The sequence below is a fragment of the Pholcus phalangioides genome, unplaced genomic scaffold (genome assembly GCF_987345545.1).
Source record: "Pholcus phalangioides strain wild (caught in Gottingen) unplaced genomic scaffold, Ppha-v1.0 ptg000067c_1, whole genome shotgun sequence".
Lineage (NCBI taxonomy): Eukaryota > Metazoa > Arthropoda > Arachnida > Araneae > Pholcidae > Pholcus > Pholcus phalangioides.
This window is the reverse complement of record NW_028301634.1, coordinates 1-14,180: the sequence shown is the minus strand read 5'-3', so window position 1 is coordinate 14,180 and position 14,180 is coordinate 1. Positions and strand designations below refer to the sequence as shown.

The 14,180-nt window shown below is 35.2% G+C and overlaps 1 protein-coding gene across 1 annotated transcript; it reads right to left on the bottom strand.

Moving 5' to 3' along the window:
* Window positions 1-5,775: 5,775 nt before the first annotated feature.
* LOC149063733 (uncharacterized) lies at window positions 5,776-13,730 on the bottom strand (the record flags this gene model as incomplete). Its single annotated transcript, XM_089255670.1, has 5 exons — window positions 5,776-5,846; window positions 7,218-7,286; window positions 12,846-13,006; window positions 13,483-13,551; window positions 13,665-13,730. Coding segments are annotated over 5 exons (436 nt in total), but the record flags the coding sequence as incomplete, so codon positions are not given.
* Between the last annotated feature and the right edge of the window lie 450 nt (window positions 13,731-14,180).

Here is a 14,180-nt window from a genome sequence, read left to right as displayed (position 1 = left end):
ATAAATTCGGTGAATCTACTGTTCACATGGTGTTGAATTTCATTATGAATTTCCCTATTAAGTCTATTGAGAGCTATTTTATCAGACCTGCGACGAAAACGCTGCCATAGCCCTCGTATACGGTTTTTATGACGAATTTTCTGTAAAATTTCCCTCGGGAGACCAAATTGATGTTCAGGGCGAATGACTTCCGTGGATGAGTTCCTCAGAGCAGCAGAAATAGTATCCGTGAAATTGGACACCGCACTGTCCAATTCCATTGTTTGATCTGTATCATAATTGACTGTAGGTTGTGCTTGTAAAAGTTCCTGGAATTTGTTCCAGTCAGTCTTCCTCACAACATGTCTTTTTCGAGGGCAGAGGAAATTTATTACAAAGAAGACTGGGTTATGCGGGGAACTGAGGATTTTTTTGTGTGAACGTATTGATATCAAATAGAAAATTTTTAGATATGCCAAAATCAATGACATCGGGCCGATATCTTGTTTGCGACGGGACATGGGTGAGTGTTTCCGAAGAGTGTATATTGAGAAAATTATTCAGACAGTATCGCCTGAGGACCCTGCCTCCTCTGTTGGATCCAATACTGTAAAAGATGCCATTCTTGCATTCCAGTCGCCCCCCATAAATGTAGGTAACTGGGTACTAAATATGTGATCGAGAAGAGTAATGTCCAGACTATTTCTTGGAGGCTTGTAAACTGCACAAAATGTCATGGTTGATCTGTTGATATACAAGTTAATCGCAAGTACCTCCATTTGCGTAGAAGAGGGGAGGGAAATTTCATGAAATGAGAAGGTATTTCTCACAAAAATAGCCACACCTCCGCCTCGATTCAGAGTGCGATCTTTTCGGACCCCATTAATTTTAATGGATTGGCTAGGCAGTAGCCATGTTTCACTTATTAAAATTATATCCACCTGATTATTGTATAGCTCCTCTTTTAATTTGTGAATTTTGTTTTTTATGCCATTGGCATTCCACGCCATTACCATGAGAGGACGTGGTAGTGTATCTCGTGTATTACTAATTGTTGGGGAGGAGAAGTATTTCAATCAGAGCTTGTAATGTTAGATTAATTTTGTGAGTAGTGAATCCAGCAGTCTTAAGAAAATTCGTGAAAAAAACGCTAAGCTGCTTGTATTCAACAGAGTCCATAATTTGCATTTTTTGTGACACACTGAGTTCAGGGATATTTCCCTGTTCAATATCGGGACCAGTGCCGTCTTAACGCATGGGCCCACCCGGGCGCGGCCCGGGGGCCTCAGGAGAAGAGGGGCCTCACAAAAAGGAGATTCGGTTGAAATTTTCTAGAATTTACGAGGTAGGGCCTCAGGAAAACCAATTGGCCCGGGGGCCCGTGATGCTCTTAAGACGGCCCTGATCGGGACATACAAAATTTGCAACTGATAGTGCAACAGGATTTTCCCCTCTAGCGGTTACATCTGTCTCTTCATTTGTTGAAGGGGGAGTTCGCGAGGGTGTCAGGATGGGGTTACAAATTTCAGCATCCACATCAGAAACTGAGGATATATTATGCCTGTGTGTGAAGAACAACAGCTGATGAAGGACTTCTCTGTATGAAATACTAGCATGTATCTCAGTGAGCGTGAGCTTGGCCTCAGACACAGATTGCACTAACGTTTTTTTTAGTGCAAGAGGGTGAGTGCCAGGCCTAGTGACACTGTGGAGTTCCTTTTGTTTGTCTATATTAAGTTTAATCTGGTTCACATCCATAATTTTTTCAGTGTCAATAATGTTCCACCTCTTTGATTGTGAAGAGGGGCTGATTGTAATTGGTCCAGCATCCAATACTGTGTTTTCATCCAAATTTCCACCAGCAGCCTGAGTAGCCTGCACATTTTTATGCATGTGTGAGTTATCCATCAGTTCAGGGGGAATTTTAGGAATAAATGTTCTTCCTCTATTCATGCCAACTGTGGGCCTGGAAGGACATCCAGAATAAGTAGATGTGTGGGGGGCCCCCACAGTGACAGTCCTTGTCTAAACAGTTCCTTGTCTCATGAGAGCCGCTACAGAATGCACACACAGGGGCTCTCCTGCACCTAAAGCTGCTGTGCCCATACATTTGACAGGAACAACATTGCAGAGGACCCTGTACCCCCTGTATCTCTCAACCTGTATAGAAATGTCGGCGATTTCTGTTGAGTTTGCAAAGCTTTTATCCGTGACCGGCACCTCTACCAGAAATAGGGGAAGGGCCCTACCGGTATGAAAATTTTTCATGTTCGTAACCTTCACAGGTTTGAAGTTTTTGTTTTCAATATTTTTTTTTGATTTCATCCGGGTTAACATTCGCCGGCAGTCCTCTGATAACAAATTTAATACTCCTTTCACCAGGTGTGTGATAAGTGAAATATTGGAATTTTTTCCATCAAAAATTTTAGTGACCAATCTGTGGTCCTGTTCAGTATACACTTGAAAGATTAAGGTGTTAGATGTGGTCTTAAATTGAGGGGGTACAGCACATTGACGTTTAATTGTTGCAAAATCAGAGAGCCAATCATTCCCCCACGTAGAGAGGACAATAGCAGGAATGTTTTTGTGTCCCATCTGTTTGTTAGCTCTCATGTTCCCAACGCCATTGGCACCATGGGTAACGTTGTTGTCACTACTTCCATCAGAGGAGGGTTCTGAAATTTTTTTCTTTCTGTGGGTAACTGTAATAAAGTCCTTATCTATAATAGAACCCATTACCTCATCCTTATTTGACAAGGGGGGCTCCTGTGATGATGTTTGCACTTGGTCATTAGGTAATTCATCAGAATTAATTGTATTAGCAATATCATTGGCATTTGGTGTATCTCTGTGTGCTCCAGAGGTGCTAGCATCTCTATTCACAGTTTGTATGTCATCAATATTGGTGGTTGGACTAGTTTCAGGGGAAATTGTGTGCGGGACAGATGGCCTGAGGTTACCGTTGTTTTCCTCGCTATTTGAACTGAGTCCATTCAAGGTTCCATCACTGCTAGTGCCATTTGAAGTTTAGGAACCCGAAGAGCCATCTGTACTGCTCGTTGTAGCACTATTTGATAAGTCAGGGTCATCCACAGAGGACTTTTCCTCAACATTACCTGAAATACGGGACAGTTGGTCAGTGATTTCACTAGGTTCCCTGTTTTCATCCCCAATACTTGATGAACAATCATTGGGTAGTGTATGTGTAACATCAGAATTTGCACTAGACGGGGATTCGTTTATAGCATCTTGATTATCTGGGGATTTTTCCTTTTTTTTCCTAACACCAGGCTCCTTGATTCTGCCAGAATTTTCCCTGGGTGTAGAGGTTAGGGGAACAGAATCAGATTTTTTTCTGAACCGGGCAGCCTGCTTATGCTTACAGGACTCAATATATTGAGTGCATCGAAATATGTAATATATATGAGTGCAATATGAAATTCTCAAATTTTTGGGACTTTTCCTCCACATTCGAGGTTTCCCATAATACAAAATCATTCATGACAATGAGTTCAAACTCACGAGCAAGCTTACATTTTTGCCCAACATGACCAAGATCATCACTTTCAACTTTTTTTTTTTTAATAAAGTCCAATAGCAAGGATTGAAATTTATCCCTGTATGAGCTAAATTCATTGGCTTCAGAGGCCCATCAACTTCAGAACTCGCAAATGGACACGTACGTCCCATTTTTTACATACACAATACCACTTACCTCAGCCCTAGAAGATTCCAGCAAAAAGAAAAGCACAGGGGGGTAATTAGGGGCAGACGTAACACTGGGGACAGGGAAACACATTTCTTCATTCACTGGCGAAGCACAGGCCACATCCACAGACACCGGCTCGAAGAAATCACGTTGCAGCACAATTTTCAACTGTGAATGTGTATCCAAGGCGATTCCCAAGTAGCTCGGTGGTGAAGACTGAAGATCCGTAGATTGACGAACGCAGGAACTCCGTAGCGTTATGTAACTAACGCCCGTCAAGTCGATGTCTTGACACAGCAGTGGAGAGAAAAAACACACGTCTGACCTCGTTGGAAGCTGTCACCCTTGTCATTTTGTGTTATTTTCTCCAGAACACTTGAAGGATCTGTGAAACATTTAGAGAATGTGTCTCCCCTGGCTCTGTAGGGGAGCCTATCAATAGGAAGAATGTCAGTTCAGGTGCCCAATAACTATCGAATGGTTTTTTCCGTTTTTGGCGCACCGAGTAAGCTGCCATTAGGAATATTTCATGTCTTCATAAAGGGTGGTTGATGACGTAAGCATCGTCCAAATCCCTCCCCCCCCCCGTCATCAAAAGTGAGCCAATCGGAAACCCCCTCCCCTCCCCATTGACTACGTATTTCCCCCGGTAGATGGCGGCAGCACATCCACTCACTGAAATGGAAAATTTTCCCACCAGAAAGTAGGGTTGCCAGACGTCCTCCTCCCTCGATGTTATTTCAAGCGTCTCGTCCCCTACATTTCGGAAAATTCGCAATTTTGTCCTCCTTTTCAGGTTTCCGGAACCATTTTTGTTTTGGTTTCCCCTTCGAAACATGTATACCTCTCCATTGACACGAGAGTGTTTTCGTGGTTCCCCATTTACCAATAGCCGTCAAAATTCCCCGAATTCTTTTGATTTTTGCTTTCTTCAGCGGTTTAGATCTAGTTGGGAAAAATTACCGTTGTGTGGACAGTTTCGTTGGTCGGAATCGTGACGCCCTCTGTTGCGTAAATTGGGAAATGGACGTCCTCCTTTCCCGTTCCGTTTCGGGATCGCCCTACAGAATAGCAACCCTGCCAGATAGGAATTTTTTTTTTTTCTAACAATTTTTCGATCCGGGCTGAATTTTCGAATTTTTTCGATTGTCGAAAATGGAATAATCATCATCTTGAAGAGAAATTTGCCGATGATCATCGTAAAGATGAAGGAGTAATGTCGAGATCATGGCGGCAGAGAATGAAAAGATTTGGCTTCGAAATTGAAGATAGATGAAAGAAGCGAGACGCTAGTGAAGACGTATTGAAGAAAGAGAAAAAGTGTGCTCCGGAATAGTGTTTGTGTGAGTTGTGAAGTTCAGTGATATGAATTGTATTGGAAAATAATTTGGAAGTGAAGTGAAATTGTGCACGGCTAGATCTGTGTATTTGCCAACAAGAAATACCCGTTTAGTGAATAGTGAAGTGTCAGTGTTTTGAAGTGAAAGTGAAAAAAGTATTGGAAATTAATTCCAATACATAGGGCATTGAAATTGTGCTTCGATAGATCTGTTAATTGTTTGGTAGGAAATAGGGTAAATTGCCTAAAGGTAGGGGTATATTGCTGTGAAATAATAATGGCACCAGTTATGTCTTGCATGTTTGGCAGAGAACCGCCAGGTTTATTAAGAAGCAATATAATACAGGTTGAATTGCTTGGTCAATTGAGTTCAGAGTCAGAAAATGCTAAAAATCATTACTGGGATCTAGTTAACGAAATAGCATGTTTGACAAATGCTAAGTATCCAAATGGGATCCCGAGTAACTCAAAATGTGATAGTGCAGATAAATATATTGAGTTAATTAGAAGAATAACTGATTGTGGAGAGGTAAATAATGAAAAGCAATATCTGAGAATTAGAGAAGAAATAATTCAGGACTGTAAAAAATTTTTTGGGGAGGGATGCAATCATAATTCTGAAAGTGTTAAATCTAAGAGAGGTAGGAAATCTAAGAGACCCCAATTGGCAAGAGAACTCCACTACAAAAAAGGAATTTCAAAATAATTTTGAATGGCATGGGAATGGAATTAGATGTGCTTAACACTGCTAGGGAAACTGAATCTGATACAACAACCGATGAGGAATGTAATCATAGAGACGAGGCAGGTAATAGACACCTTGATAAGAGTAAAAACAACAATTGTGAAAATAAAAGTGTAGATGAGTATTGTAATGAACAGGATAAGAATCTAAATGAAAACACAGATAATGAGCAAATAAATACCATTGATGAAAATAAAAAGACTGATGAAAATGACGTAAATAGTCAGAATGATAATGAAGATAATTTTAACGCTGTTGTCAATAAAAGAGTGGGAAACCCAGACCAATAATTATTACTGATGTTGAAGATTGGATTAAGTTAGAAGTAAACTTAAATAATATTTGCAAGCAGAAAGTTAAGGCAAGGCCTATGGGTAAAGTGTTTCTCAATGATCCACAAGATCACAGTAAGGTTACTGGATTTTTGAAAAATAACAAAATACAATAACATACGTATAGGAAACCTAACGAAGACACTATAAGGGTAGTACCAAAGGGACTACATATAACATGTGAAACTAAAATAGTACAGGAAAGATTAGAAGAAATGGGACACGATATTATACAGGTAACTAGGCTAACAAGTTACAGGACAAAAAAACCATTACCTTATTTATTGATTGAAATTAATAAGAATAAGGACTTTGACAAAATATACAACATCAAAACATTATTCAGTTTTGATATAACTGTCAAGGCTTATAGAAGACCTGGTAGGCCAATAATGTGCTTTAAATGTCAGCGCTTTAATCACGGACAAAGTCAATGCAGTAATAATGAACGCTGTATGAATTGTGGGGAGGGACATTGGACCTACCTGTGTAGTAAGAACAAAGAAGATGGCCCTGGTAAATGTTGTAATTGTGGTGGTTTGCATATATGCACATGGTCTGGATGTCCAGCTCACCCAAAAAATGCTCGTAGAGATGATATGAGAATTCAAAGAAACATTACAAGACAGAACGTACCACAACAGGCTAAAATTCAACATAAACAAAAGCCTCAAAATAGTTTTGGCAGTAAAAAAGACGATAAGAAATAATAGTGATAAAAATGACTATAGACACACTTATGTGCAAGCTATTAGAAATAGTAGAGATAACAATGAAGATTTATCCCAAATGTCTGATAGTGAGATATCTATTGAAAATTCAGAAGATAAGGAATCAAAAAACAAAAGACAATACAAATTAATGAAATTCTTGCTACATTAATGAGATGTATGAATAGATTAGCTGAAATTGCACCGAAAACTGAAATCAGTAAAATTCAGGAATGTATAGTTAATGCTATGATTCCTGACAACGAAAAAATTTAAGAATTTAAAATAAGAATATAAGGATTAAATTAAATCTTAAATAAATATCTTGTTTAAATGGCACATATAAGAGATAAACCGTTAACAATTGTACAATGGAATGCAAATGGCATTTATAAAGACTTACCAGAGTTGAGAGAACTTGTTATTGATAGGGAAATGGACATGCTTTGTGTTTCTGAGACTTCCCTCAAACCTGGAAAAAATGCAAAAATTGCTAATTTTAACTGTTTTCGTTTGGATAGAACTACAGGAAGGAAAGGTGGTGTAGCTATATATATTAATCGTAAATTACCTTACACACAAATTAGTTTACCTGGTGGAACCTTGGAAGCAATAGCAATAGAAGTGGCTATAAACAGAACTGTCAAATTAAGAATTGCTTCAGTTTACAGGCCACCAGGTAACGAAATAGATAGAAATTTATTAAAAAACATCTTTGATACTAATTTACCTACAATACTGGTTGGAGATTTAAATTGCAAACACAAATTTTGGGGTTCAAGGATTAATAATAGAAATGGGAAAAAATTTAAAAATTTCTGCGATAGGAATAGAATAGATATGTTAGGAACCAGCGAAAATATATATTAAATATAAATATAATATATATATTAAATTAAATATAAATATAAAATCACTGACTGGCAAAAGAATCAAAATATTTTACAGGATAAGCCTGCATTGGTACCAATTCATGAAAATGGATCTGAAACAGAAAATATGATAGAGGAGATATCAAATAATATGATTGATACATATACAAATGCTACTAGAGAAAAAGTTAAGGATTTAAATCCTTTAAAATTGCCACAATATTTGAAAATTAAAATTCCTGAAAAAAATAGAATCAGAAGAATGTATCAGAGAACTAGGGGAGGTAAGACAGGAGATTAAAGATTTTCAAAATTTAAGATTCGAGAACTGGATATGAGATGCAAATACTGTTGACAGCTCTATTTATGACATTTATAAAAAAAATGAGCAATAAATATTCTATAATTCCTACTATTCATAGCAGACATAGCGGATTATTATATATTGATGATGAGAAAGCTCAAGAATTTTCTGAAGAACTTGAAATGCAATTTTTGCCAAATTTAAATTGTACTTATGAGCATGAGAGAAGCATAAAAAGAGTTGATAAGGACTATTTTGAAAACTTGCCACCTTTGGATAATAGTTACTTGCCACCAACTGATGTACAGGAACTTGAGAGAATATTAATGGAATTAAAACCTAGGAAAGCGCATGGGAAGGATGGTATAACATCTATGGCAATAAAAATGTTAACCCCTAATATGTTAATTTCTTTGGTTCATGTTTTTAATGTTCTTCTTAAATTGGCTTATTTCCCAAAATATTGGAAAAATGCTATAATAGGAGTAATTCCTAAAGCTGGTAAACCTGCAGCTTTTACATCATCATATAGACCCTTATCGTTATTGCCTCATTTATCTAAAATTTTTGAAAAAAAATTTTCAAGCAGATTGATTTCATTGATTGAAGAAAATGATTTAAATAAAATTGAACAATTTGGATTTAAAAGACATCATGGAACTGTTCATCAACTTTTGAGAATTATAGAATGTATACAGGATGCAAAAAATCACAAAGATTATGCAGTAGCAGTTCTACTTGATTATAAACAAGCATTTGATAGCATTTGGCATGAAGGTTTGTTGTATAAAATGATTGGTAGGGGTTTTTCTTCAATATTTGTTAAATTTTTAAATACGTATTCATCTAATAGGACTTTTCAAGTTAAAATAAATGATGCAATTTCTGATAGGAAAAGAATCACTGCTGGGATAAATCAAGGGTCTAATTTAGGTCCAATAATACCCAATATTTTTATGGACGATTTTCTACGAGTGTCCAAAGGGATACTTGGACTATATGCGGATGATGTAATAATGATATGTACTGATAAAAAACCTATGAAAGCATTATCAAATCTTCAAGAATTAATTAACAAGGTTAAGGACTGGAACGAGTTTTTTAAAGCACAATTAAACGTGGAAAAATGTGAATTGATTTGGCTCACTAAAAGACAGCTACCACCAGTTTCAATGATTGTAATTAATAGCAGGCAATTATGCCTTCTGCTGAAGTTAAGTATCTAGGTGTTACATTTGATACTAGAATTAACTTCAATAAACATGTTGATAACAAAATAAACAAAGCTGAAGAATTGTTGGCAGCTGTATTGAGATTTGCATACCAAGATCTAAATTAAGTCTAAAAAATAAAATTTTAATTTACAAGCAAATAATAAGGCCTGTAATAGCTTATGCAATGCCAGCTTGGGCATATGCATCAAAAAGTAACATGTATAAATTACAGGTACTTCAAAATAAAACCTTGAAAAAAATAATTGGGGCACCCAGATATTTTAGAATTCTTGATTTACATGCAGAATTAGATATAGAATCTATTTATGCTTTTGCAAAGAGAATTGCTTTAAATTTCTTTGACAAAATTGAAGATTCCAACATTGTACATCTACAAACTATTTCTCAGTATAATGAAAAAGAATTCTTAAAACACTCTAGACAAAAAAAACCTTTTGGCCACACAATTTCGGAAAGAATTTTGATAATTTCAAAATTAAAATTCTTATATTGTAATATAATTTAAAAAAAAAAAGCAAAAAGGATGTATCTTGTGTAATTGTATATTTGTAAATATGCCCTGGTAAGACTCCTTTTTGATACGAAATCTATGGATAGTTAACTTAAGCTTTCTTTTCTAAAAAAAAAAATAAAATAAAAATACAAGATATACAGAAGACTGGCTGTTGTGAAGATATTTATTATTTTAGATGTTAATTTTTTTAAGGAAGGAAAAAATTCATCTCTGCCTTTACCGGGAGTCGAACCCAGGTCCCTCGTTTGCCGGACGAGTGCTCTGACCACTAAGCTACAGAGGAGATAGAGATTTTCCTTCGCTAGAGCGTATATATGCCGAACGGAACCGTGCAATGGACGGTGAAACCGATCAGCTAATAGCTCATGGACGACGAGCCACCAGAGGGCCAAATATATGACATGAATGTCGCTCTTCACTTGTTAATACAAGATATACAGAAGACTGGATGTTGTGAAGATATTTATTATTTGAGATGTTAATTTTTTAAGGAAGGAAAAAAAAAAAGTCTCTATCTCCTCTGTAGCTCATTGGTCAGAGCACTCGTCCGGGACCCGGGTTCGACTCCCGGTAGAGGCAGAGATGAGTTTTTTCCTTCCTTAAAAAAATTAACATCTAAAATAATAAATATCTTCACAACATCCAGTCTTCTGTATATCTTGTGTTAACAAGTGGAGAGCGACATTCATGTCATAAAATAAAAATAAATGGATGATGATAAATGGGAATGGTCACTAGCGAGAGTTGTTCAATTGTAAATATATGTAAATATAATATAAATAAATGATACTGAATATAATCGCATATAACACATAGTTAACCGAAGTGAATTTAAATTTAATATTGTATTTGCATAAAATAAATTATAATAATGAAGATAAGAATGAATACTGACGAGAGTTCAGATGTAAATAAATGAAAATAAGATGTTGATAAATGACAATATTATGGTATATAATATATATTTCCTTGTCAATTATGAATAAATAATTAAAATATTGATAATAATTGAATTTTTTGTGATAAGAATGGGACTGATTATGGTTTTCTTGAGGATTTAAAAAAATTTTAAATTTAAAAAAAAAATTCAATTAATTAATAAACAACTAAAAATAATAACTGATAAGGGGAATTGAGCCCCTTTTTTGTTCACAGCAGTACCTTAAGAGTACTGTGGTGCCAATGCTGTTACTACTGTGTTTATTTCTTAGCAATGACATAGAAAAGAGGGTTAGATTAACCCGGATCTCTAAACAAACGATCCACAGTCACGGTCGATTGACAACAGCAAAGCGGTTAAGACATGGTTTTTTTTTTTTTTTAATATCGTTTTAAGTATTAATTATGGAATCGAATTAATATGCAACATTTTGAAGAGAAATCTGACAACGGTCATCTTAAAGATGTATCGGCGACGGAGAAAAGAAAAGATTCAAGACCGGAAAAGATGATGGATTAATGATGAGAGATGGAAACTGATGACGGCTTGAAGAAAGAGAAAGTGTGCATCGGAATAGTGCCTTAGTGAATTGTGAAATGTATGTGTTGAAGTGAAGTGAAGTGAAGTGAAGTGAAATCAGTGTTGAAAAATAATTTCACCACATAGTGAAGTGAAACGAGCATGGCTAGATCTGATTAATTATAGCGGGAACGCCTAATTAGTGAAGTGTTAAAGTTTAGTAGTGAGGTGAAATAAGTATCGGAAATAAATTCTCTGATTAATAGTGAAGTGAAAATTGGGCACGGATAAATCAGTTAATTAGTCAACAGTTTTTTAATATAATTTTTCAAAAGGTAGGGGTATCTATAATTGCTGTGAAATAATGGCACCTGTAATGTCTTGTATGTTTGGCAGAGAACCACCAGGTTTATTGCGTAGCAATATTATACTGATAGAATTGCTAGGTCAATTGAGCTCAGAGTCAGAAAATGCTAAAAACCACTATTGGGATTTAGTTAACGAGATAGCATGTTTGACAAATGCAAAGTATCCAAATGGGATACCGAGTAACCCTAATTGTGGAAGTGCAGATAAATTTATAGAGCTAATCAGAAGAATTACTGACTGTGGAGACATAAATAACGAAAAAGAATACTTGAAAATAAGAGAGGAAATAATAGTGGAATGTAAAAATTTTTTTGGGGAGGGATGCAACCATAATTCAGAAAGGCAGGAAACAAGAAACCCCAATTAGCAAAAGAACGCGATCACAAAAAAAGAAATCTAAAGGATATTATGACAAGTAGGGAAATTGAGTCAGATGTACTTAACACGGACAGGGAAACTGAATCAGATACAACATCTGAAGAGGAATATAATCATAGGAATGATAATAGATTCTATGATAATTGTAAAAATAGCAACATTGAAAATAAAAGTGTTGATGAATATGGTTAGGAGAAGGATAAGAACCTAAACGAAAACACAGAATGTGAACAAATAATCTCTCGTGAAGAAGTAGAGAATCATACTGAAAATAATGTGAATGATAATGAAGATGATTTTAACGCTGTAGTCAATAAAAGAGTTGCTAAAGAAACTAAAAAATATGGGAAACGTAGACCAATAATTATTACGGAGGTTGAGGATTGGATTAAATTAGAAACTAACATAAATAATATTTGTAAACAGATAGTGAAGGCAAGGCCTATGGGAAAAAACGTTAAAATATTTCTTGACTGTCCTCAAGATCATAGTAAGATTACAGGATTCGTGAAAGCTAACAAAATACAATACCACACTTATAGGAAACCAAACGAAGACACTATGAGGGTGGTACTAAAGGGACTACATATTACATGTGAAACTAAAATAGTACAAGAAAAATTAGAAGAAATGGGACACAATATTATACAGGTAACTAGGCTAACAAGTTACAGGACAAAAAAACCATTACCTTATTTATTGATTGAAATTAATAAGAATAAGGACTTTGACAAAATATACAACATCAAAACATTATTCAGTTTTGATATAACTGTCAAGGCTTATAGAAGACCTGGTAGGCCAATAATGTGCTTTAAATGTCAGCGCTTTAATCACGGACAAAGTCAATGCAGTAATAATGAACACTGTATGAAATGTGGGGAGGGACATTGGACCTACCTGTGTAGTAAGAAGAAAGAAGATGGCCCTGGTAAATGTTGTAATTGTGGCGGTTTGCATATATCCACATGGTCTGGATGTCCAGCTCATCCAAAAAATGCCCATAAAGATGATATGAGATGAAATAGAAAATTTCACAAGACAGAATGTACAACAACTGACTAAAATACAACAAAAACAAAAGCCACATATTAATTTTGGCAATAAAAAAGATTGGATAAGAAATAATAACGATATCAATGACCATAGACACACATATGTACAAACTGTTAGAAATAATAGAGATATTAATGAAGATTATCCTCAAATTTCTGATAGCGAGGTGTCTATTGAAAACATAGAAGAAAAGGAATGAAGACAAAATAAAAAACAAAAGACAATACAAATGCAAATAAATGAAATTTTAGTTACACTAATGATATGCATGAATAAATTATCTGAAATTGCACCAAAAACTGATATCAATTAGATACAAGAATGCATAGTGAATGCTATGATTCCTGATAATGAAAAAATTTAAAAGAATTCCATACAAGGATTAAAATTTCAAAATAAACAATAATCTTAATGGCACATATAAGAGAAAAACCATTAACAATTTTACAATGGAATGCTAATGGCATTTATAATGACTTACCTGAATTGGGGGAACTCGTCTATGATAGGGATACAGATATACTTTGTGTTTCTGAAACTTTTCTTAAACCTGGAAAAAATTCAAAAATTTTAATTGTTTACGGTTGGATAGAACAACTGGAAGAAAAGGTGGAGTAGCTATTTATTCAAATCGTAAATTACCTTTCACACAAATAAACTTACCTGGTGGAACTATGGAAGCAATAGCAGCAGCAGTTGCTAGAAACAGGACTGTCAAAATAAGAATTGCTTCAGTAAACAGACCACCAGGTAATGAAATTGATAAAAAATATATTAAAAAAAGATTTTTGATTCTAATATTCCTACAATATTAGTTGGAGATTTAAATTGCAAAAACAAATTTTGGGTTCAAAGATTACCAATGAAAATGAGAAAAAATTAAAAACTTTCTGCGATAGAAATAGAATAGATATGTTAGGAACCAGCGAACCTGCTCATATACCATACAATAATAATTTTTCTTCTGATGTTCTTGATATTTCACTTTTGAAGAATATAAATTTTAGAATTAAAGCTGAGGTAATAAATGCCTTAAGTTATGATCATTTATCAGTTGAACTTCAAATTGATATTTCTTCTCCAGCAAAAAAAATCATGTACAAAATCACTAACTGGCAGAAATATCAAAATATTTTACAGGATAAACCTGTATTGGTGCCAATTCATGAGAGTGAATCT